The sequence below is a fragment of the Penicillium malachiteum genome (assembly GCF_028827825.1).
Source record: "Penicillium malachiteum strain IBT 17515 chromosome Unknown utg000005l:1.0-9002435.0:326005.0-9005861.0, whole genome shotgun sequence".
Classification (NCBI taxonomy): Eukaryota; Fungi; Ascomycota; class Eurotiomycetes; order Eurotiales; family Aspergillaceae; genus Penicillium; species Penicillium malachiteum.
Window position 1 is genome coordinate 5,796,571 of NW_026643099.1, and position 22,377 is coordinate 5,818,947.

At 46.8% G+C, this 22,377-nt stretch overlaps 6 protein-coding genes across 6 annotated transcripts; 4 read left to right on the plus strand and 2 right to left on the minus strand.

Annotated features, from left to right (window-relative positions):
- Positions 1-6,066: 6,066 nt before the first annotated feature.
- Positions 6,067-7,495, minus strand: N7483_012168 (branched-chain amino acid aminotransferase, cytosolic; the record flags this gene model as incomplete). Its single annotated transcript, XM_057095595.1, has 4 exons — positions 6,067-6,079; positions 6,144-6,842; positions 6,899-7,196; positions 7,261-7,495. 4 exons carry the CDS (start codon positions 7,493-7,495, stop codon positions 6,067-6,069), a joined length of 1,245 nt encoding a protein of 414 aa, XP_056941566.1.
- Positions 7,496-8,259: 764 nt separating this feature from the next.
- Positions 8,260-11,023, plus strand: N7483_012169 (putative protein kinase Scy1; the record flags this gene model as incomplete). Its single annotated transcript, XM_057095596.1, has 2 exons — positions 8,260-9,712; positions 9,765-11,023. The coding sequence occupies 2 exons, from the start codon at positions 8,260-8,262 to the stop codon at positions 11,021-11,023; spliced, it is 2,712 nt and encodes a 903-aa protein (XP_056941567.1).
- Positions 11,024-12,213: 1,190 nt separating this feature from the next.
- On the plus strand, positions 12,214-14,596 carry N7483_012170 (dipeptidyl-peptidase III; the record flags this gene model as incomplete). The annotated part of the gene is made up of 4 exons (XM_057095597.1): positions 12,214-12,485; positions 12,551-13,074; positions 13,115-13,431; positions 13,481-14,596. The coding sequence occupies 4 exons, from the start codon at positions 12,214-12,216 to the stop codon at positions 14,594-14,596; spliced, it is 2,229 nt and encodes a 742-aa protein (XP_056941568.1).
- Positions 14,597-15,104: 508 nt separating this feature from the next.
- Positions 15,105-16,664, plus strand: N7483_012171 (putative general stress response protein Whi2; the record flags this gene model as incomplete). The annotated part of the gene is made up of 5 exons (XM_057095598.1): positions 15,105-15,591; positions 15,689-15,725; positions 15,787-15,922; positions 15,980-16,329; positions 16,391-16,664. Coding segments are annotated over 5 exons (1,284 nt in total), but the record flags the coding sequence as incomplete, so codon positions are not given.
- An 827-nt stretch (positions 16,665-17,491) lies between these two features.
- N7483_012172 (putative RSC complex subunit Sfh1) lies at positions 17,492-19,586 on the plus strand (the record flags this gene model as incomplete). Its single annotated transcript, XM_057095599.1, has 4 exons — positions 17,492-17,832; positions 18,101-19,279; positions 19,339-19,423; positions 19,482-19,586. The coding sequence occupies 4 exons, from the start codon at positions 17,492-17,494 to the stop codon at positions 19,584-19,586; spliced, it is 1,710 nt and encodes a 569-aa protein (XP_056941570.1).
- Positions 19,587-20,718: 1,132 nt separating this feature from the next.
- Positions 20,719-21,832, minus strand: pex20 (the record flags this gene model as incomplete). Its single annotated transcript, XM_057095600.1, has 2 exons — positions 20,719-21,660; positions 21,719-21,832. The coding sequence occupies 2 exons, from the start codon at positions 21,830-21,832 to the stop codon at positions 20,719-20,721; spliced, it is 1,056 nt and encodes a 351-aa protein (XP_056941571.1).
- Positions 21,833-22,377: the final 545 nt, after the last annotated feature.

Consider the following 22,377-nt stretch of genomic DNA (forward strand, 5'->3'; position numbering starts at 1 on the left):
ATATACAAGGTCTTTTCTTGGCAACAGACTAGGGATAAAGATCTGACCCGTAGTGGTGATCGTTGAACCCTCATGTTTTACCCGGAGCCCGAGTGTCTGGGGGAAATACTCCAAAAAAAGAAAAAAACATTTACCAAACATTTCATTTATTGCAATTTCACATTTTTTAGTCCTTTTTTTTTAGAAAGAAAAAAAGAAATTATGTCAGGGATACAATAGCTAGGCTCCAATGAGGGGGGCGAAATTCGCTTGGGGCCCCCAAAAGAACCCGGTTTCGCGGAATCCCAAAAATCGCTTAACAATTGCCCGGCTTGAATGTGAATATGAATGTGATCCTTTGGATTGGTTAAATCTTAGAGGCAGTGTACACCCTAATCCTCTCATGGACTAGTTCTAGGAGTGGCTTGTCGCCAACTATATCCCCCAATCTCCAATGTAACCTTCATTATCTATACGGAGAACATCCGTGAATACTATACGGAGTAGCCTATCAACTTCAAGTTCTACCTATATACTATGGTTTGGCCTGAACTTTTTGAATGAAGATCTATGCAGTACAGAGTAAATATTCCGGATTTAACAGATTGAAATCAAATCGTTTACTCCGTACATCAAACAAATTATGAGGGGGTGACGGGGCGCACTAGGGCAGGGTTTGGGGCTTGATTGGTGTAATCTGCACACAGCTGGGATGCGGCGCATTGCCGCATTTTCCAAGGTGCTGACCTTGTCCTGATTTGGTTAGAATAAACGATATTCTCGTGTCAATACTGATTGTTGGTCACCGAGCCGCTCAGCGTGGAATGCAGGGTGTCAACCAATCCGAGTATCAGAACTATCGGTGTTGAATGCATCACTGAATCACTGCAGCATCAGTGGGCATCAGCGGGCATCAGTGGGGAGGGACGTGGGTCCCTAAGTTGGATGGGACGTCCCTAAGTTGGATGGGACGTGGCAATATCAATATAGGGCTGAACTTGGACCCCTCTCATCCAGTACACCCAGTACATCATGTACATTATCTACATTTGGTGGAGCTGAAAGGTTGCCTTATTGGTATCCTCAAGGGGCAGTGCGCATGACTCTCCCTCTTTTTTACCCCCCTTTTTCACCGCTCCTCATACCCCTTCGCGGCTCGATTGTCAAGCCTCACACCTTGATCCCGGGGAACATCTCCCCTCTGACAACAGGGATTATAGCCACTTAGATGTCAGAGTGGACCCCGGATGCTTGGGTGGGATTGTAGTCTGGGCCTTCTAGTAACCGTCTAGAAGAAAGGTTCCTGGCGGTGTGCTGCATTTCACGCAGTCTGCCTGATCGTATTACCCTCGAATGGATTTACTCCAAGGTTGGGTCCGTGTTACTGGAATTAATTGATTATAGAATTAATTATGATGATCCCATATCCTGGGTTTGGGCATTACCCCAAAACTCACTTGGGTCCTAGGGTACTCCGTACTTATTTTTTTTTCAACCCTCTCGGCAATCTCCGAACTCTTCCCATCATACCGGTTGCCCCAGACCATTCTCCAGTTACACGGACGAAATGTGAAATGGACCGAGTACGAACTGAATCGGGGAAAAGCTCCTATCATGCCTTTTTGAGAAGCAAAATAAAAACAATGGCGTTATACGTTGGACAAGGCGTCCAGTCTTGACAGCTAGCTACTAGGTATCCAGAACAAGGCCCATCTCCGAAAACAAATCATGGTTGAGGGTGAACTGAATACTACCTGAGAGAAAAAAAATAAAAGATTCATGGTTTAACAAGTCCCAGTCACAAACCCAGAGCCGCCAAATTCAATCCCGACTGAATGGGGTGGCACTTTGTAAAGTTGACAGGGCAACACGTCATGGTAAACTGGTGTAGCACCAGCTGAAAATATGGGACGAGGTATTGACTGGTGGAAATAATGCAATACATTAAAATTGGAATAAATAAAGTCTCTAATCTTCATGCAGAACAGCTGTCACAGCCACAATCTATGCAGATTCCGATGTCACTTTGTAGGTACGTGCAGACTCAGACTGAAACAAAGATGTCTTGGTTGTAGAATAACTTTAGACTCCAGGACTTCAGATTTGGGGGTTTCTTCTCTAATTTTGACTCCTTTGACTCCGAATAGAACCTAGTATAGAACTTGGGGGACTAATTGACTCCTTTCGTTTCATGCTTTTTCATCCTCCACGTGGGCTACACGTGCTGCAACTCGCCTATCCGGGCTTCCTTGGGAATAGCCTCATTGGTACCACCTTTCTTTATGCCCCGATGGCTTACTGAATTGTGACAAACTTCCGTGGAGTTCTCTTCCTTGGACCCTTTTTTTCTCTCGGCTTACAATACAGCGAGCGGGGCGGGATATCAAAGAGGAAAATGGTGTCTTAACCTTTGATCCTTTACGCCTCTGTTCCCAAAGTTAAGGTGTATGATGCGGTGGCTCATGCCAGTCAGCGCGGGTCTCTGTACAAGGTAACCGTCTGACTAAGAGTATACGGGGTTTCTAGAAGCTTGGCATGCTTTTAGTATAGAATGTATGAACTAGGAGCATTCCAAGGTTGAATATGTATGGATATTGTGTTTCGTGATGGACGTCTTTACTCCGTAGATGCACGCCTATCTTGCCAAGGAATGTCGGGTCCGAGTCAAGTTTATTTCTGGACCTGAATTGGAGAATCGTTTATCTTCGCTTGAAGCTAATAATAAAACTTACACCGCGATTGTGGACTCAGGTTCCACACTGATATTCAGCCGCTTTTCGACCAGGGCAGTATGTGTTACTTGAAAATTGCCCTGGGGAATACTTGAACGAGTTAGTTGTAGTGCAAGTTATTGCGGTGAATGGGTCCTGGCTTATTCTGGAAGATATTGAGATCTCAAGGTTCGAATTCGAAGTTTTTGCGTAAAATAATAACACAATTGGTATACAAAGACACACGAAGAATATCCATGTCTAAGGCCGCCACAATGACGAAGGCAAGCACGATCATTCCATTCATCTCATATGTTAAATCCTTGTATGATAGCAATTTTACTCTAAGAGGTGGTGCAACTAAGGAAAGTACAATGATCACAGTGACAATCTACCACTAAATGATTCAAATTGCATGATAGAGACCAGTTGACGATAGTTGGCAAAGATGAGAGAGAGAGGATAGAGCCCATCGTACAAGAATGTAAGACATCAGAGCACTTAATTTCAACGTCTATTCCAAAACGCCGTGTTATTCATGGATATACGACGCTGTAACATCATAGGAACCTCACAGCAACTTGGAAGGGCCAGGGACACTGACATTAAATGTATGAATAGAAAGCAGCTACGTCGCTTACGGCAAAGTAGAAAAGAACTGGAAAAGGTCCACACTGGCACTGGCACCACATCATTGAAATTGTAGCATCCATGGATCATGATAGAAATGTACCTAGGTATATTCCTGTAACAGAATATGATACTATGCAAAATACAGGACAACTCCCCGGGAACAAAAACTTGAACGTGCCTATGATATCCATCCATTGTATCAGAAAATAGAGACCTCCAATGAGAAACTCATTAGTCGAGGCTTTCAGTTTCAGCAGCAGACAGTTCTCCAACTTCTATTTCATCTGTTGGGCTAAGTTGATGGGGAAATCTGGATATAGCCTTTGACTTACTTCCTCTCCAGTTCTTCAACTTCTTTTCAACGTTTCCTCGCAGTGTTTGCTTCTTGGGCTTTTCAGGCTGGGGGTCGTGCTGCGCTTCAATTCTTCCTCTACATCAAAAGCCTGGCGAACAAGGCTGTCACGTTGTGCGCCAGCTTCCTGGGCGACGAATTCTGAGGCCACATAGTGATACAGCAGCCAAATGACCAAATCGCAAAACTTAGTGTGTTTTTTGGTGTCTCTGTCCAGCAATTCAGGCATTTGGCGCAATAATTTCTCAAGTTTGATCTCCTCCTCAAGCTTTTCGACCAATTTACTATCCTCTTTTGATGAACTCTTATTCAATATCGAATTTCTCCACTTAACTTGCCTTAGCCTTCTGGAGTCCAAAGTTTTCCTCCTTAGTATAACTGATCCAGGTGTTCAGGGTATAAAAAAGGTCATCATAGCCATCATCGCCACAGTTTTCCAGTAATTCTCATACAAGCCAGCTATCCAAGAGCCTCAAGAGCAGGAACATTGGAAGGACAAGCATCCTTAATTTGAGCTGGGGAGAGGTGGCGATAATCAGCCAAAAGTAATTCTACAAGTAAAATAGAGCGTATTCAAAGTCCATGACCATACTCAAAATATCGATAATGAATTTGAGCTCCAACAAAAGCACTCCTAGTAACAATAGCTTACACCTGTATTCTAATCCTCAATTACCTCCCAGTAAATAAAGAAACTACATATATAAGTTATCTAGGTACTTCTATATATATCATGATACTCTTCAATTTTTCCCTTACTACTACTTCAACCGTGACACAACCTATCTCTCACTACAACATAGTAATATTCACCTCACTTCCACACAAGTTAACCTTGGAAGTTCCAAGGTTCCCACTCACTCATTAATAATCCTATCTCTTACTTTAACTTCAGCTGATGTTCGTACTTCAAGTTGATCAAGTTTTCTTCCTTTTTTTGGTTCTTCTCTCTTTAATATTCCAAGGTTCTTCTTTCTCTACCTCACTGGGTTCTTCTGCACATGTGATCTACTTCACCATTGCGAACTTCTTGTCGTTTCTTTTTTTAAATAGATTACTTTTCTCTTTTATCTTGAGAATACTGTGTAGCTAATATCCTAAATCTAAGGACACAACATTTGATAGGGTAAAGAGGCAGAACTGTACTAGTATGTAGTAAAAAGCATAAACTGATCAGAACTAGGGATAGAATTTCACAAAACAAATCCATTCATAGCTCAATATAATAACATAGCTTAATATAATAACTTAAAGTTGAATATGCTTCACGCAGGGCTGATATCTACCTAAGTCAAGTTACATATAAATCTATAGCCTTAGTAAGAATTCAAGTTATTACCAATTTACGACTAGTAGTAATAAAGGATCCTTTAAGTTTGAGCAAATCTAATTATGTCTTACATACACGTAGCCTGAGCCTCACCTCGATATCTCGTACGGATTTAGACTCGGAACATCTTTGTCCTAGTCCAGTTCGAGGTTTTCAAAGACATGGGTTGGGGCCATATCGATCACCTTCTTTGGTTCAGGGCCACAATGCGCGGTATCCAGTGAGCTTAGTGGTTGGTGTGATGATGGGGTTCGCCATGGCAGATTCCCAGAACAAGGTTCCGTGATCGTGCTGGACGCCTAGTACGTCAAATCTTCCGGAGTCCTGCTCAGTGGTGATTTGAAAAGTGATATTCTCCGAGGTAGCCTAGTGGAATTGCCGGATGACTTCACATGGCTGAGCGACAAAGCTTGTGGCTGCGAGGACGAATCGGTTGGTGAAGTAGTGGGCTCCTTTAAGCGTGTCGCCAGCTTTAGTTTCGACTTCGTGGACTGTCGTGGCTTGAGCGTGAAGTTTTCCGCAAAGGATATAGTAGTCCTTATAGACGAAGTAAATGGGAGAACGAATGCCAGTGCAAGGGGTGCAGGATCTTGAGGCTGCCGTGTGATTTTGATATTCCCTGCGCCGTTGAATGTATCCGGCTATCACTTAGGGCGGTCAACTTGAGGAACTTACTTGACGATGAGGTAAACTTCTAAGCTTGTTCTTCTGAAAGTTCAGCTCTGTTGGGGGGAAGATGACAAATTGGTGGCTTTGTCAGTTAACAACGTTCAAATGTTGGTGTTTGTGGAAGTGGGAGCCGGTTTGAAATTCGGAGTTGAGGGTTGGGAACCTTCTAAAGAACCCGAAAGTTGAGTAACTCACACTGTCTACTTTTAGAAAACGCTGGCATTAATGCCTGAATAAGAGAAAACATTTGAATGAAAATGCCAAAGATGCATATGAGACGATTGCTATATTATAAGAAGGGAGACACGAACACAATATATGAAGTCCAAGTCTACTGTATCAAGAACCAACATCGGAATCCTAGGTCTTTTTATGTATCATTCCGTTTATACTTAAACCACAACACTGCAAAAAGAAAACGAGTTAGCAACTGAACTTGTTCCAGGATTGTTCACCAGTATTGACTTACCTCCAGGGGTGCGCCTCATCACCATATTGAATACTCTCCATCCAGTTCTTCATCTGAAGAGCAATCTCACCAGCCTCCTCGTCAGCCTTCAACCCGCAGTCAACCAGCTTACCGCGGTAGCTGATGTTCCGGACAGGGCTAACAATAGCAGCAGTGCCGGCACCAAAGACCTCAATCAGGCGACCCTCCTCAGCAGCCTTAGCAACATCAGCCATACGGATCTTGCGCTCCGAAATGGCCCAGCCCTTAGGCTCCAGTCGCTCGCGAGCAAGCGCAAGCACGGAATCTCTTGTGACACCCTCCAGAATGGTACCGTCCAGAGGAGCGGTGATAAGTTCCTTCTGACCAGTCTCTTTGTTCTTGATGGCAAGGAAGAGGTTCATGGTACCAACCTCAGTAACATATTCCTCCTCGCCGAAAAGCCACAGGTTCTGCTGGAAACCACGCGAAGCAGCCTCAAGCTGGGGCAAGATGCAGGGAGCATAGTTGGCTCCGAGCTTCTTGTCACCAACACCACCGGGCCAGGCACGGACAGCGTAGTCAGTGGCCTCCAAGGAGATAGCCTTGAAACCGGTAGGGTAGTAAGGACCAACAGGGCTGGCAATAACGAACAGCAAAGCAGATCCAGGAGGACCAACACCCAGAGTCTTCTGGGTACCGATCATGGTTGGGCGCAGGTACAGGGAGTAGCCACGGGCACTGCGACAAGTCAGATATAATTAATTCTAATGTTAATTAAAAGTTCCACCACTTACTCGGGAATGAATCGGTCGTCCAACTTCACAAACTCTCCAATCAGTTTTGTGAGAGCCTCGCCGTCAAAGGTGGGCAGGGCAATGCGAGCAGAGGACTTGTTCAGGCGCTCCATATTCTTGTTGGGGCGGAATAGACGGGTTCCTCCATTTTTATCCTTGTATGCCTTCATTCCTTCGAAACATTCGAATGCGTAGTGGAACACACATGTTGAGGGATCCAAGCTGAGGTTCTGGTAGGGGATAATCTGGGGAGTGTGCCAGCCATCGGCAGCTGTCCACTCAATTGAGAGCATATGGTCTAAGATCAAAACCCGGATTAGCCGTTTCCTTCGAGGTTATAGAGCGGTGAGCACTTCTCTTACCAGTGAAAGTCTTGCCAAATACAAGATCCTTGTTAGGAGTAAGCTCCTTAGGAGCCTGGGTCTTGGTGATGGTCAACTTGGAAGCATCCAAGGCTGCCAATTGTGCCGCAGATGCGGTGGCACTGAAATTCCTCTGCCATAGCCGACGAGCGGCGATGGGCTGGGAGGACAGGATACGGGGCATTGTCAGACCCGATAGGGCCTTCTGGCGAGTCAATTGCTGAAAGGACTTCATGATGACTTATGATATCACGGAATGGAGGTATGCAAAGGTGATTGAGATGCTTCACCGAGGGGGGGGCTTAAATTCACAATTCCAATATGACTCCGTACGCAACAATCTTTCGGAGCTGAAGACCAACTCCGATCCCGCCCAACCACAGTGCCGAATTGGCTCACCGCCCAGATCACCCGCGAAACATTGATGAGTCATCATGGGGCTAGTCCAAAGAGCTCGCACTCTATCGACCAATCATCACGTCTGAATTGTATGAAGAGACCCGATTTCGGATGTAAATGGGTCGCCTTACATGGAGCTCATAGCTGGTTGGGCATGAGAGAAGACCATATGGAGAACTCCGCCGTTTCAATTGTATGCTGATCTTGTATAAAGTACCTTTTTAAACCTGAATTTCAAGTCCTCAAATTCTTAAATTCCGACGCAAAGCGCGGGGAGTCACATGATCTCCACTGCTATCACTGCCACGTGATCCTCGCGATAGGAGCATTAGATGTTATCAAAGTGGGCGTGAACTGTGATCTGGTCCGTGTGAATCCCGTCTTAAACCCTTCCAAGGTTGGAGCCCTTAATTTGCGTGTTAGCAGGCATATGCGTCTACCTAATAAGTAGTTGGCTCCTTTGTCTCTCTTGTCAATCCACTGCAACCCAATTGTTTGTCAAAGTCATGCGTGCCGCGATTACTTTGTGAAACAAACATTGATCGGGTATCCTTCGAATCCTTAAGATCAAATCCTCCGTTCCACATCGCCAGGTTCAAGATGTTCACCTCCGCACTCAAGTCTTTCAGCTCCAATATCTCCGCCAATTACCAGATCACACCCCACCCTACGATCTACTCGGGCCCCTGGAAAGTTCACGATGCCAAGAAGAAGTCGACGGGGACCGCGGCTTCGGTCTTTATCTTTGATCGCAAGATTCTCGAGCCACGATCAGGCGGATTCGGCTCTCGGGCAGGATCCTCCACTAAAAAACTACAAGAAGATGTGATTGAACGACTTAAGCGCGAGGCGAGCAGTCTAGCTCGACTACGACATCCTTCGATTCTACAGGTACTGGAACCGGTGGAAGAAACACGTAGCGGTGGTCTTATGTTCGCAACAGAACCGCTCACTGCATCGCTTTCTGGTCTGCTATCAGAGAAAAGTGGCCAAGAGAGCGCGCAGAGCGGGGGTGCCCGATCCAGTCGATATGCGGTTGAAGAGGCAGATGGGAGTCGGAGAAGGCGAGACGTGGAAATTGATGAGCTGGAGATCCAAAAGGGTCTTTTGCAGGTAGCCAAGGGCTTAGAGTTCCTCCATGAATCTGCAGGCCTAGTTCATGGTAATCTCAACCCGGATGCTATTTACATCAATGCCAAATCTGACTGGAAGATCTCTGGCTTGGGGTTTGCAGGCCCACCGGACTCCTCAGAGACCAAGTCTACTCTCCCACCATTGGCTGTATCAGAGGTTCTCTACCAGGACCCAAGACTTCCGTCTTCAGTTCAACTGAATATGGATTACACCTCTCCTGATTTTGCTATGGACTCCAACGTCTCGTCTTCTGCGGACTTGTTCTCCCTGGGTCTCATTATCATTGCACTCTATAACTCACCACACGTCTCACCGATACAGGCACATGCCAATGCCTCGACTTACAAGAAGCTCTTAAGCTCTTCATCTACCACCCCATCACAAAGCAACAACTTCCTTTGCTCAAACCCTATTCCCCGAGATGTTCTATCTCATGTTTTGCCCCGACTGATCACGCGGAGACCTGCCCAACGCATGAATGTGCGCGAGTTCCAAGAATCCCAATATTTTGATAACGTCCTTGTATCCACGATCCGATTTTTAGAGTCCTTGCCAGCAAAGAACTCGAATGAAAAGTCACAATTCTTACGTGGGCTTCAACGGGTGCTTCCCGAATTTCCTGTCTCGGTTCTGGAAAGGAAATTACTGGGCGCACTCTTGGATGAAATGAAGGATCGGGAACTTCTCCCTCTAATCCTACAGAATGTATTTGGAATTCTCCAGCGAATTCCTAATGGACGGCGCACTTTCCCTGAAAAGGTCATTCCTCGCTTGAAAGAAGTATTTGGAACGATGACATCGGCACCATCAAAGGCGGCACCCGCCGAGCGTGATTCGAAGAAGGAGGCCGGTCTGATGGTAGTGTTGGAAAATATGAAGCTGGTGGCGGAAAATTGCTCTGGGATGGAATTCAAAGATGGTAGGTCAATCTTTGTTCTCAACTATAACGATTATCTAACTGTCCATACCAGATATTCTGCCATTGATACGACTTGGACTCGACTCACCAACACACTCTCTGGTGGATGCTGCCATAAAAACTTTGCCTGCGTTTCTTCCTGTTCTCGACTTCAGTACAGTGAAGAATGAAGTGTTCCCTCCGATCGCCACTACTTTCAGCCGCACCAGTAGCCTGGCAATTAAGGTCCGTAGCCTGGAAGCATTCTGCGTGCTTTGTGGAGGGTCTGCTGGTGAGGCTACTATTGAAAATGATTTGTCTGGCACAGTACAGACACCAAAGACCACCAAGTCCTCTATCTTGGACAAATACACTATTCAAGAGAAACTTGTCCCATCACTAAAGGCGATCAAGACGAAAGAACCTTCAGTCATGATGGCCGCACTGAAGGTGTTCCGAGAAGTTGGGAAGATAGTTGACACTGACTTCCTTGCCCTTGAGCTGCTTCCTGTTCTCTGGAGCTTCAGCTTGGGCCCTCTTCTAAATCTTCAACAATTTAATGAATTTATGACTCTGATTAAGTCTTTGTCAACCAAAATTGAGAAGGAGCAGACAAGAAAGTTGCAGGAGCTTTCTTCTGGCGGTGACTCTGGCGGTTTCCAAAATGGAACGAATGGATTCTCCAAGTCGGCGACAGATCTTACAACATCGGATACAGACAATGCAAGGACTAACTTTGAGCGGCTTGTGCTTGGAAAAAGTGCGGCCCCTGCTGCTGGCAACGACATGGATATGTGGGGTAACATGGAATCAGAGCCAGCTGCGTCCAAGCGACCCAGCATCTCGCCCGCATTTTCGTGGTCTACAAACAATGGCACGGCACCAAAATCAGCGAGCTCATCTGTTCAACAGAACTTCCGTTCTATCACTCCGGATCAGAAGCTGAGTTCATTTCCGTCTCTCCAGCCTGCAAGGCAACCATCGCCTGCAGCGGTGGCACCATCTTTCACAACCATGCAGCCTCTACAACCTACTTCCACATGGGGCTCTCAACCTCAAGGAGGCTTTCAAACAAGTCCATCATTATCATCCCTTTCAAATATGGCTACCGCTACCACCGGCTCTCTAGCACCCAGAGTGACATCTCAGCAGACGCCAAATTACTCTTCCTTTTCGATCCCACCCCCACCTGGAGGCATGGCCTCAAACACCACCATGAGATCCCCGTTGAACATGAATATCACGCCCATGTCTTTCTCAAATCAGCCCTATGTTCAGCCTCAGCCATCATCACAGAAGCAAGGACTGGATAAATATGAGAGCTTACTATGAAAACATGATATTACTGGTCTTTGGAGATGTGTTTTCTTTTCTCTCATCATTCTGCTGGGCATGCCAAGTACATAGGACGAATTGAGTGGAGTCATAACTTGTAATTAGAATATTCACGAATTCATGTACTGCTGGGTCAGTTATACATTAAAATCAAGTATTTGAAAAGGATTAATAAATCCATTGCTAGTATACTTAGGTATAAATAAACTCAAGCAGAAAAACAACCTTGGAAGTCACAGAGAGCCAACTAAAATTCAATATCAAATGCCGAGACCGGCACAGAAGGCGTTTGTCCCAAAAGCAATTGACTCCGAGTCATCACCTTCCCACTTCCTGGGCCGAGAGTCACTCCATTACTATTATGACCAGTATTGATATAAAGCCCTCCTACCACGGCTGGCTTGCTAGGACTCACTTTGTTCACTGAGCAGGACGGGGCTGCCTCTTGCGAATGCTTCAGATGTCTTAGAAGTGACCATTTAACTCTTGTTATAATTGGTCTGTCGGGAACAGCGAGTGGACGATAGCAACGACCGACATCAAAAGGATGGCTCAATCACAATGACTTTTAGTCGACCTGGCAATGAAGCGATCCTGTTTTCTTTCAGGGGGAGAGCCAGATAGTAGACCATCGAGAGATCTATGACACCAGCGCCCAAGATGATCGTGGTGCCTTGATCGATCGTGATGGTGGGTTCGTAGACAACATAAGCTGGTTGTTGGAGCAGGAGTCCACCGGTAAGCAATTTGGCGCTGAATACATAAATTGTAAAATTGACAAAAATAAATTTATGTCCCTGGTATGGATGAAGGAAAGCTTAAAACCCTAAAAAGCCCTCAGTGATTGACCGCTGGATGTTGTCAAGCAGGACATACTAGATAGGTATGAGACTCGAAAGATAGTATGTCCACCACATTCTGTCATCAAAGAGATTGTTACAAAAATACTCTCTTTTGATACATAAACATACCCCTGTCTTATATTTAGGCCATAATTACCTATCTAGGAAGGGTTCAACTAATACCCACCTGGGCAGTTGTACTATAATATCCAACCATCTTAGTACTGTACCTCGGCCTCGACGATCATAGCCGTACAGGGTGGAGCCATCCGTGATTGGCACAAATCTCTTTGGCATATGTCATAGCTGATCTTGACCTTTCAATGTTCATAGTCATACCGCCATATGTACTCTCTGCGTAGTATTGCGCCGCGTTTGTCGCTTAATCGGAGCTCCGGTTTACCTCCGCTACCCCTCAATCGCTACGCTCGATTACCTGTGCTCCACATCAATCATTTCTCCCTTTCTTCCACAACTCAAGCAACCACCATGGATGACAACGTTAAGCAACATTATTTGGCCGACTCACCTCCTACGGTAGTCAGGCTAGAAATCAAGCCACACTTCGACTCTCTCAAGGATGAGTCGTTGCGTAAATATGCTCACTATATGAGCAGGTACATATACCCCTCGCGTGAGCACTATGGATTGCAGGAGCTAACCTGGATTTATCTTTATACAGAGCGGCATTCCAGGGAACTCGTGTCACTTTACGTCAGGTCTCCCCGGAGTCTGAACCCATCTACGACTTTATTATATCCCTCCACCGAGCCTGCAATGGTGACTGGAACAGCTTGGCTCAGAAGACCCAGGTCACTGAAGAGCATCTCCGTTTCTTCCTCGAATATGCTGCTCAGTTCTTAGGAAACTGTGGTAACTATAAGGGTTTTGGTGACTCCAAATTCATCCCTCGTCTTCCCCTCTCTGCCCTGGAAGCTCTGGCATCCATTACCCCAGAGATCAAGGCAGCTCTCCAAAAGGCGAACTCTACTGGTGGAGGTCTCTACGAGACTAGTGAACAATCAATGATGCACCTTGGGTACCCTACAAGTGGACACATGACCACATATTACCCAGACTCCCCCACCATCACCAAGGATGAGATCACTGCTATCGGAGATCTAATGGAAAAGAAGGGATTGGCATTGGAGAACACCAGAATTCGCAAGACGACCTCCGGTGACTTTGAACTTCTGATCGCATCTGGTGTCTCCAACCCCCCCTGTTAGGGATCGTGACCTTGGAGAGGAGAATACCTTTGAGCTTGAAGGAGCTCTGCAAGGGAAGACTCTTCGCCTGGTATATGGTGACTACCAGGAGGAAATGGCAAAGATTGCCCATTCAATCAAGCAGGCGGAGCTCAATGCGGCGAACGACAACCAGAAGCGGATGTTGGAGGCTTATGCCCGCTCCTTCGGTGCGGGTTCTATTGAAGCTTTCAAGGAAAGTCAACGCATCTGGGTCAAGGACCAGAAGCCTGTTTTGGAGACCAATATTGGTTTTGTTGAGACCTACCGCGACCCCCACGGTGTGCGTGGTGAGTGGGAGGGTTTGATTGCTTTGGTATGGCCTGTCTATCTAATTTGCGGGGCTATGTTACTGACACTCTTAGGTTAACATGGAACGAACCCGCGCTTTTGGTGCCCTGGTCGATAGTGCTGAAAGCATGATTCCTAAGCTCCCCTGGGGCACCGATTTTGAGAAGGATAAATTCCTGAGCCCTGACTTCACCTCCCTGGAAGTTCTGAGCTTCGCGGGCTCTGGAATCCCTGCTGGTATCAACTTGCCCAACTATGACGATATCCGTCAGAATTTGGGCTTCAAGAACGTGTCTTTGGGTAATGTTCTGAGTGCCAAGGCTCCTAATGAGCCCATTCCGTTCATTAGCGAAAAGGACCAGGATGTTTTCCGCCAGTTCCGCGATCCTGCCTTTGAGGTTCAGGTTGGTATTCACGAACTTCTGGGCCATGGAACTGGCAAGCTTCTTCAAGAAACTGCCCCCGGGAAATACAACTTCGATATCGCCAACCCGCCCATCAGTCCTGTAACTAACAAGCCTGTGGCGAGCTGGTACAAGCCCGGCCAGACATGGAGCTCCGTGTTTGGAGCCGTTGCTGGATCTTATGAAGAGTGCCGTGCTGAGTGTGTGGCCATGGCGCTGGGATGTGATTTCGAAATCCTGAAGATCTTCGGATTCGGAGATGGCACCGAGAATATGAGCAACGAGGCTGGAGACGTTCTCTTTACTGCATACTTGCAGATGGCTCGAGCTGGTCTGGTCGCCTTGGAGTTCTGGGACCCCAAGACTCAGAAATGGGGCCAAGCCCATATGCAAGCCCGTTACAGTATCTTGCGCACTTTCCTTGCTGCTGGCAATGGCTTTGTCAAGCTATCATACACCAAGGATGATCTTTCCGATCTTGAAATCCATCTCGACCGCTCTAAGATCTTGACTCACGGACGGGCTGCTGTGGAGCAGTACTTGCAGAAGCTTCACATTTACAAGAGCACTGCCGATGTCGAAGCTGGCAAGGCCATGTATGATGATATCACCTCCGTCGATAGTTGGTGGGGAACCAAGGTGCGTGAGGTTGTCTTGAAGAACAAGGTTCCTCGAAAGGTCTTTGTCCAGGCCAACACTGTCTTGGAAGGAGATAAGGTGACCTTGAAGGAGTATGAGCCCACCCTCGAGGGCATTATTCAAAGCTATGTGGAGCGGGACGTCTAAAGCCCTGGAGGCGAACAAAGGCGTGTCTGCATCCCATAAAAATCTTTCTATTTTTTTTTCCTTTATTTTTTTTCTTATTGACAATTAAGCGCATCATCGCATAACAACATTATACAATGGCATGAAATAGTCTATTAATTTATGGGGACAATAAGTGCATGAAACCACTAGTAATGGTCTAGAAGTACTCCGTAGTGGTGGCCAAACTCGTGTGGACTCGACTTACCGCCAGACTAGATCGACATCACCCTTTAAGCGCCCCCATTTCTCCTCGTCTTCTTCTTCCCCTCTGCCAAGCAACTCCTCGTCTTTTGGAATTTTGTGATGGTTTTTCTCCCTGTCAAATTCTTGATCATTTAAAAGACCCAGTGATCAGCTCAGCTTCTTGGTGGATCCCCTTTCATCCCGCCTCCTGATCGACATACAAACAAACCCTTTGGGGTCGCGAGTCTGGAGTCCATCAGATCAACCGCTTCGTTGCGATTGGATCTGATCCCTCTGCACTAGCACCGTGTCGAAAGAAACAACCCCTCAAAGCTTCACGACCACGGCGCCAACACATTCTCCGATCGACTCCCTCGCGGAGGACGACTATTACAGCGCGCCCCCGCCGCACTCTCCATCCGAAGCATCTGCTAGCTCCTCCGTCGGTCCGCCACCCTTCTCCTCACTTGACTTTGCCTTTGACACCACTCGGCCTAAAGTTACCGAGTCTGATCCCACTTCACTTCCGGCTTTTGCGCCACCCCCGCCTATCGAGGAGTCCATTGAACCGGCTCCTTCGTCCTCGGTTGTCGCAGATACAAAGGCGAGCTTCTCGGATCCCAAGGGGGACGGACTTGGGAAAGGCTCCGACGACGAACCACCGCCACCTTACACAGAAGGCTACAGTCCGCTTGAATCTTTTACCTACGTGATGGCTGCAGCTGGAGGTGCTTCGAGTATCATTACTCAGGTCCAGCAGACTGGTGGACCACCAATTAATACACTAGGCGGTACGTTCGGCTATACCTGGGAATTATGAGAAGAAAATAAAAGGGGAGGAATGAGAAAAAGAAAGGAGCAATGCGCTAATGTGTGCTGTATATATAGATATTGGAGGCGATGAGCATATCACTCTTGATCTGCGGTAAGGCATTTTTTTCTCTCCTATGTTGGCCGGATTATCACAATACTGACAGACCTCAAAGGGGAACACGATTCACGTTGTCCCGCGATGAATTGTTGACATTGCCAGAATTTGTCCTCCTTTCTTTGTTCCCAAATGGTCTTCTTCCAGACGGACATATGGGTGGCTTCCATGAAGGAGACATTTATCCGGTTGATGTGAGTAATACCTTTTCTATGCTCTGTCTAAAGGCGGAATGGTCTAACAAATCTCAGTACGACCCTGCATCTCTTCAGTATATGCTTGATTTCTTCCGGTCTGTTGCCCAGTCCATCCCATCCTCGCTTCCTTCGGGATCAACTTCCCCGGAATTGGATGTACCAGATGTAATGCAGAATTCCGCTCGGGACATGCTTCAAGATCGTGCTGGAATTATCGTTCTCCGCGAGGATCTCGATTTCTACGCGATACCCCCGCAACGTGACATCGGAGTGGACGAAATGCTCGAGGTCAAGCGGGCAGCAGGTCGAGCCTTGTTGAAACAGGATGGCATCTTTTCTGGTTTACGCAAGAGTGAAGAAGTCGGATCTACAGAGCAACATCTAATCGAAATGCTGACTGCAGGGTAAGCTCATTGACCATGGATATCTGTAACGATATAAGACTAACTCTGTCGGAATGAATAGTGGCTTCGACCGGGATGATCAGTGGGGCCATCGAGCTCCAGAGCCCAACAAAGCGGTTATCTGCAGTCTGGCATTGGCTAAGCTTCGTACTGATATTCGAGGCGATATATCTAATAACAATGCTGTGGGTATGGCCCAAAAGCTCTTGCTATTCTGGAGAAAACCCGCTCGGAGATGCTGGTGGGAAGGTGTAGAGCTTGATGATGTTGAAGGCGTCGAGGGAAAAGTTAAGGTGTGGATTCGACGTGTCTGGACCCTGGAAATGGTAATTTGAACCCTCCCCATCTCACTATATATATGGATTGAATGCTAATTTATCTTACCAGAGTGTAATTGGACTGCGGTGATTCGTCCAGTTCGTTTTGTCTGCATCTGTACCTATACCCAGATTTCCCTAGCTCCTTATTTTGATCTTTACTTGTTACACTCGATGCATTTCTTTCTGGATTCCTGTGAATTTTTGTTTGTTTTTTTTTCTCTCTTTTGTTAGGCCACTGCAGTCCCTTTCATTTGTTCCACCATCTCTTTGCCCTAACATCATTTTCTTTCATTCCCCTGAGCAGGGCTGGCATCCTTGCTAGTTTGACATCCTTTTGCAAATTCCCATAGTTTGCTGATGTGGATATTCCTTAATATCCATTCTCTATGTCCACTTCATCAATAGTAACCGTAAATATCCAATCAAATTGTCATTTTGTACTTTCACCTTTATGGATTTCCCAGATAGAAAGCTGTATACTTCCATATATGCCTCACCGCCTTCCCACCGCCTTCCACACCAAGGCGGTAAACTGTAGACCCACGTGACGACGGAATGAATGAGCTTCTCCCCATCTGGCAAAACGCGACTGCGCAAAAGATTCCCCATCAGATCCCCATCTTCAACTCCGTCAACTCCATCCCAACACAATTCCACTTTGGCTGCCTGCAGTCCTGCTCTAGTTCAGAAGATTGACAATTGATTCGTATCATATGCTGCTCAGTTAGCCGTACCATTGTGCTCAATTCTATCCTACGCCGTTCGGACGCCCTCGTTCGACGCGAAGCCTCGATCTTGAATCCCCGCAAAGGGGCATGTATCAGTCGGGATAGCTCGCCAACATGTCCCCTGTTAGAGGATATATCACAACGTATCCTCCACGAGTGCGCCAATATGCAAACGCCTTGTTGACGCCGGTCTACCCTGCGCAAACCGGTCCCACGCCGCGCACAACGAAGCGCGGTACGACGGCCATTAATTATGCCGAAGATGGATTCGATGATGATGACTTTGATGATAGTGATGGCCCGCGACGTCCAACAGGTCTGAGAAGCCTGCGCCGGGAAGAGTCCAGTGGGGGTGTGATAGCCATTTCAGAAAAGCTGGGTAAAGAAGTTTATGCGCCTGTGGAGGTCCAGGGTGTGTTCCGTGAATGGATGATAAAGCGAATGTTGAGACCAGCGTGAGTCCATCTTTAATTCTTTTCCCTCAGATTCCCCTCTCCTCCTCTACCTTTTTCCTACCATCTCCACCCTCTCTTCCTTTACCAGCCCTCTCTCTACATTTACCCCCAATTTCCTTCATACTTTTGAACAATACCCATCGATCATGCCGTTTGAATGGGGCTTTGTGTTTCAATGGATCTCACCCTCCGTCCTCCCCATAAACCATGGCCCTGCCAGCATTCCCAATGAACAGACTGACGATGTGTATCATTACAACCCAATTAGTTGTGCAGAGCAGCTTGAACTTCAATCACAGCTGCCTTACATTCCCATCCCGATCCGACTCGACGTGGAAGTGCCCGCTCACCAACCAGTTGAACCATTCCCTCCCCCGCGAGGTGCTACGGATCCAACTATCAATCTAGCTCACCCCGCATACCGCCGACCTGATCCTGTTCCTGCGTTCCGTATCAAGGACCTTCTTTTATGGAATCTGCATGAGGCACTATGCACCCCAGATGAATTTGCAGTTAGCTTTGTGCGAGAACTCGATCTTCCTAACCACCAAGCCTTGGCAATGACGATCAGTAATCAGATTCGACAGCAGCTTGAAGAATATGCTGGTGTAGCCTTGCACCCTTTGTTCCAGATTCATCAACCCTCTCGAGTCCAGGAACCTATGCAGACAATGGCTTCTCCCAGTGCGTCAATGACTCCAGGCACAACTACCCGGGCGACGCCAGACAGTCGTCTGGGTGCTCCTCCTGTTACCACAACCGCAAGGCCTCTGGAGAATGATAGCCTCCTAAACCCTGATGACGCCTACCGCTGTTTGATCAATCTCAACATCAATCTTGGGGACAAACTGTATACCGACAAACTCGAGTGGTCGTTGCTCCACCCTCCTGGCCGAGCTGAAGAGTTTGCCCAAGTCACTTGCGATGATATGGGTCTCAAGGGCGAGTGGAAAATGGCAATTGCACATGGCATCTATGAAGCTGTCCTGAAACTTAAGAAGGAAATTCTTGAGAGCGGTGGCCTTCTGACCGGAATCAGTGGCTTGGGAGACGAGATCGACAATGACTCTCCTGACGGCCAGATAGCCGGTATTCGCTATTACCCTGAGAATATGGGATCTGAATGGGAGCCTAGAATTGAAACCTTGTCTGCGGAGGAAATTGAACGCCGAGAGGGCGATCGGGAACGCCAAATCCGACGTCTCCGCCGAGAGACTGCGCGCTTCTCTTCCACTGCTGGTATCACCCCCGAGGCTTCCCGCCAGAGCAGCGGATACTTTGATGTCGACAGTGAAACCCCTCTGGGTCGTGGTGAGCGAAACAAGCGCAAGCGTCGTTTCCGTAGCATCAGCCCACAGGGCAGAGGTGGTACTCCTGGTGGTCGTGGTACACCTGATACAGGTTCTGGTGCTGGCTATGGTGGAGGCGGTGGTACTCTTATGGAATGGTATGTAACTTGAACCCTACCTCTCTTGATCCAGATACTTACGTATCTTTTTTTTCTAGGGAGCGACAGAGTTGGCGTTGCAGCCACTGCCGAGTCTGGGGAACATCTGCCTGGGCCGTCCGTGATGGACCTGATGGTCAACGCGTAAGTTGATATCCATCATGATAATATCTACTCTACTGGATCTAACTTATATCTACAGACCCTTTGCCACAATTGTGGATTCCTCTACGAACGAGACAAGATCCTGCCGGAATGGTCAAAGGATCTTCATCGCCACGACATTCCCGCTGGCCGTCTAGCCTAGATCTAAACTGTCTGGTTCACTCTTAACGCCCATAATACGCCATATCTTCTATCTTCTATTCACCATCATGATGATCATTTACTTTTAGGTGGGCATTTGAAAATTTATCATGTGGTATCAAGTGCGTCCAGGAATCACAGGGAACTTCGGGTCGTCTACTCTTGAAGACCTTAGGATCGCTGATGCTAATGTACTATTATGACTATTTTTTTTTTCTATTTCTTTTCCATCTTCTTCATATTCCTTCCAAGGTCAAAGGTTTTCCTGGGCGGCGTCGTCACGGTGTTTTTTTTTTAATTTCTCGTTAATGTATGAATATGAAGATAGCTTCAAAATGTTTCAACCGAGATGTAACTGGCATCTGCAAGAGTCCAGATGTCCTGCTAGATAGACACGGCCATCGAGTTTCCTACCCGTATATACGTAGCTCCATAGCAGTAGAAAGCTGATTAAAATAGCCTTGGAATAGTTATTACAATATTTGAACTCGAGATGCAAAATGGAAGTAAGGCTAAAGATATCGATTGCAATTGGAGGTGGGTATCACTAAAAGATCGTTGGAATGAACACCTGTGAATAATGTACACGGAGGGGAATCAAAATTAGGTGAAAAAGAAATCGTAGTTCGGCATAAAGGGGTCATGAATATGGATCCTCAAAAAGATTCTCCCAAGTCCACCTAAAGCCACATCTCATGCTCGCCTCGAAAACAAAAGGTCGGAATGCGTCGTCGGTCAACGAGGCCGTGGCTGTGAATCCACCCTTCATAGAGGGAATTGTTGTCTCCTGGGTTGTATGGATTAGTCCCCAAGCGAGGGGACTCTTCGTCATGTATTGAGTGGGTGTATTGAGTATTCGGCATATTATCTACCCATGATGATGGATCGGTCGGGGTTTTTGCGGAGGAATCATTCATTGTCTTCGTTCTTTGCGCGGCTAACTCCTATCAGCAAGGAAAGGAGATTAGTTATTGTTGGTTGTAGTGGAGTCTGAGTTAGGCCATCGACCTGGGTAGTATACCCCGCCAGGATGAAGAGATTGCGCCGTCTAAAAAAAAGGTTAGTAAGAACAAGAGCTGATATAGATAGATCACAGTGTACCGGTGCTCTGTCGCATATGACAGCCCAACCGTCTACATGTTGTTACCAACCTCACGGAACTCATCTCCCTGCACCTCGACTTCACGATCACGGATTCGACGCATCAATGCTAGGAAGTTGCTCTGTTTGAACTTGTCGCTTTGTTCATGACTGATACCATTGAGAAGCTCCCCAGCTGTATGAGCGAGAGCATCCGCGTTGTGGACGCGATTTTGCGAGTCATTGATATTATCAGATCCAATTCGGATAGTAACAGGTTCACTTTGTTGTGCCGGTTCATTTTGTTCATAAACTGGAGCATCAGATTCATCAGTTGCATCAGTCACAGGAGTCCCTGTTATTTTCTCAGCCTCTTGCTCCCACCAATACTCCTCAGTACTCTGGGCAGTTTCGATTTCCTGTGATTCCATATCTGCTTGAGCTTGCTGAAATGCAGCTGCAAAGGCAGCTTCATCATATTGTTGAGCAGGTGTGACCTGTCTGGCAGGTTCTGCCTGGGAAGCTTGACGTTGAAGAGCGAAGGCATTCCCCATGGAATAGTTGGGCGTCAAAGCAGGCAGATATCCGCGGTTTGCGATTGGATGGTTCTGTAGATGTGCAGAAGCTTGCTGGGAGCGATTTTGCTGTCTCATAAACTCCTCCTGCCATTCTCGATAAGATACTTGTTTGTAAGCTGGCGGCCCTTGCATTTGAGGTTGAGCAGGTCCGGCAATTTTCAGTCTTTGGAAATCCGATGCCCAATTAGCGCTTGGCGGCCCTTGCATTTGAGGTTGAGCAGGTCCGGCAATGTTCAGTCTTTGAAAATCCGATGCCCAATTAGCGCTTGGCGGAGCAGCTTCTCGATGCTGTGCAGGAGCACCATAGTTTGCAGGGTGCTGTGCAGTATACTCCAGTGGATTGATATCATATCCAGCTTCAAAGGCGGCGAACTCCGGGTCAAGGATACCATCCCGCGGGGTTTGAGATCGGAAACCCTGAAAAGCATACTTCTTAGTTGGAACAGCTCTTTTTGATATTGGAATGTAATCTTACATGTCCTTGCGGCTGCTGGGTAGCTAGGCGATCCTGCTGAAGAGTTCGATCCACAGACGCATTTTTGCGCAAGTCCTGCAAAGCGTTGGATGGACCACAAACAGCGTCACTCATGGTGGATGCGGGCTGTCGTGAATATCGAAAAGAATATCAGAATGGAATCTGATATAGTGGGTTTGGAAGGCGTATGAATGGTTGAAAATGAGCTTGAACAGAAAAAATTCTCAGTATCGATGCAAAGGTATTATGAAATGAATGTTGAAAGAAATTTGAAGATAACAGGCATGAATCAAGAGCGTGGGGTTGCCGACTAGACCGAGGCACGTGTGTATAGGCGCCTAAATCGGGTAATATTTTACCGCTTTCCCGACCGCCTTAAACAGTGTAGACTGATTTGTCAAAATGTGAACTATACATGGATGCAGGTGTGTACGGTTATGTGTTGTGCATGTACATAACCTTGGAAGTGAGCTATTTATCTGGCCAGAATGGATATTATTTAGTAATTCTGCTCTGTTTGGCTGAACCAGAAAAAAAATTGATTTAAATGAAGCACTTGAGATTATCTATGTACTCAATTACCTAGATACTGCTCAACTACTCCGTATTCATAATCTAGTCTTTAGTCACCAAGTACAGACTCGGAGTACATTTGAGCA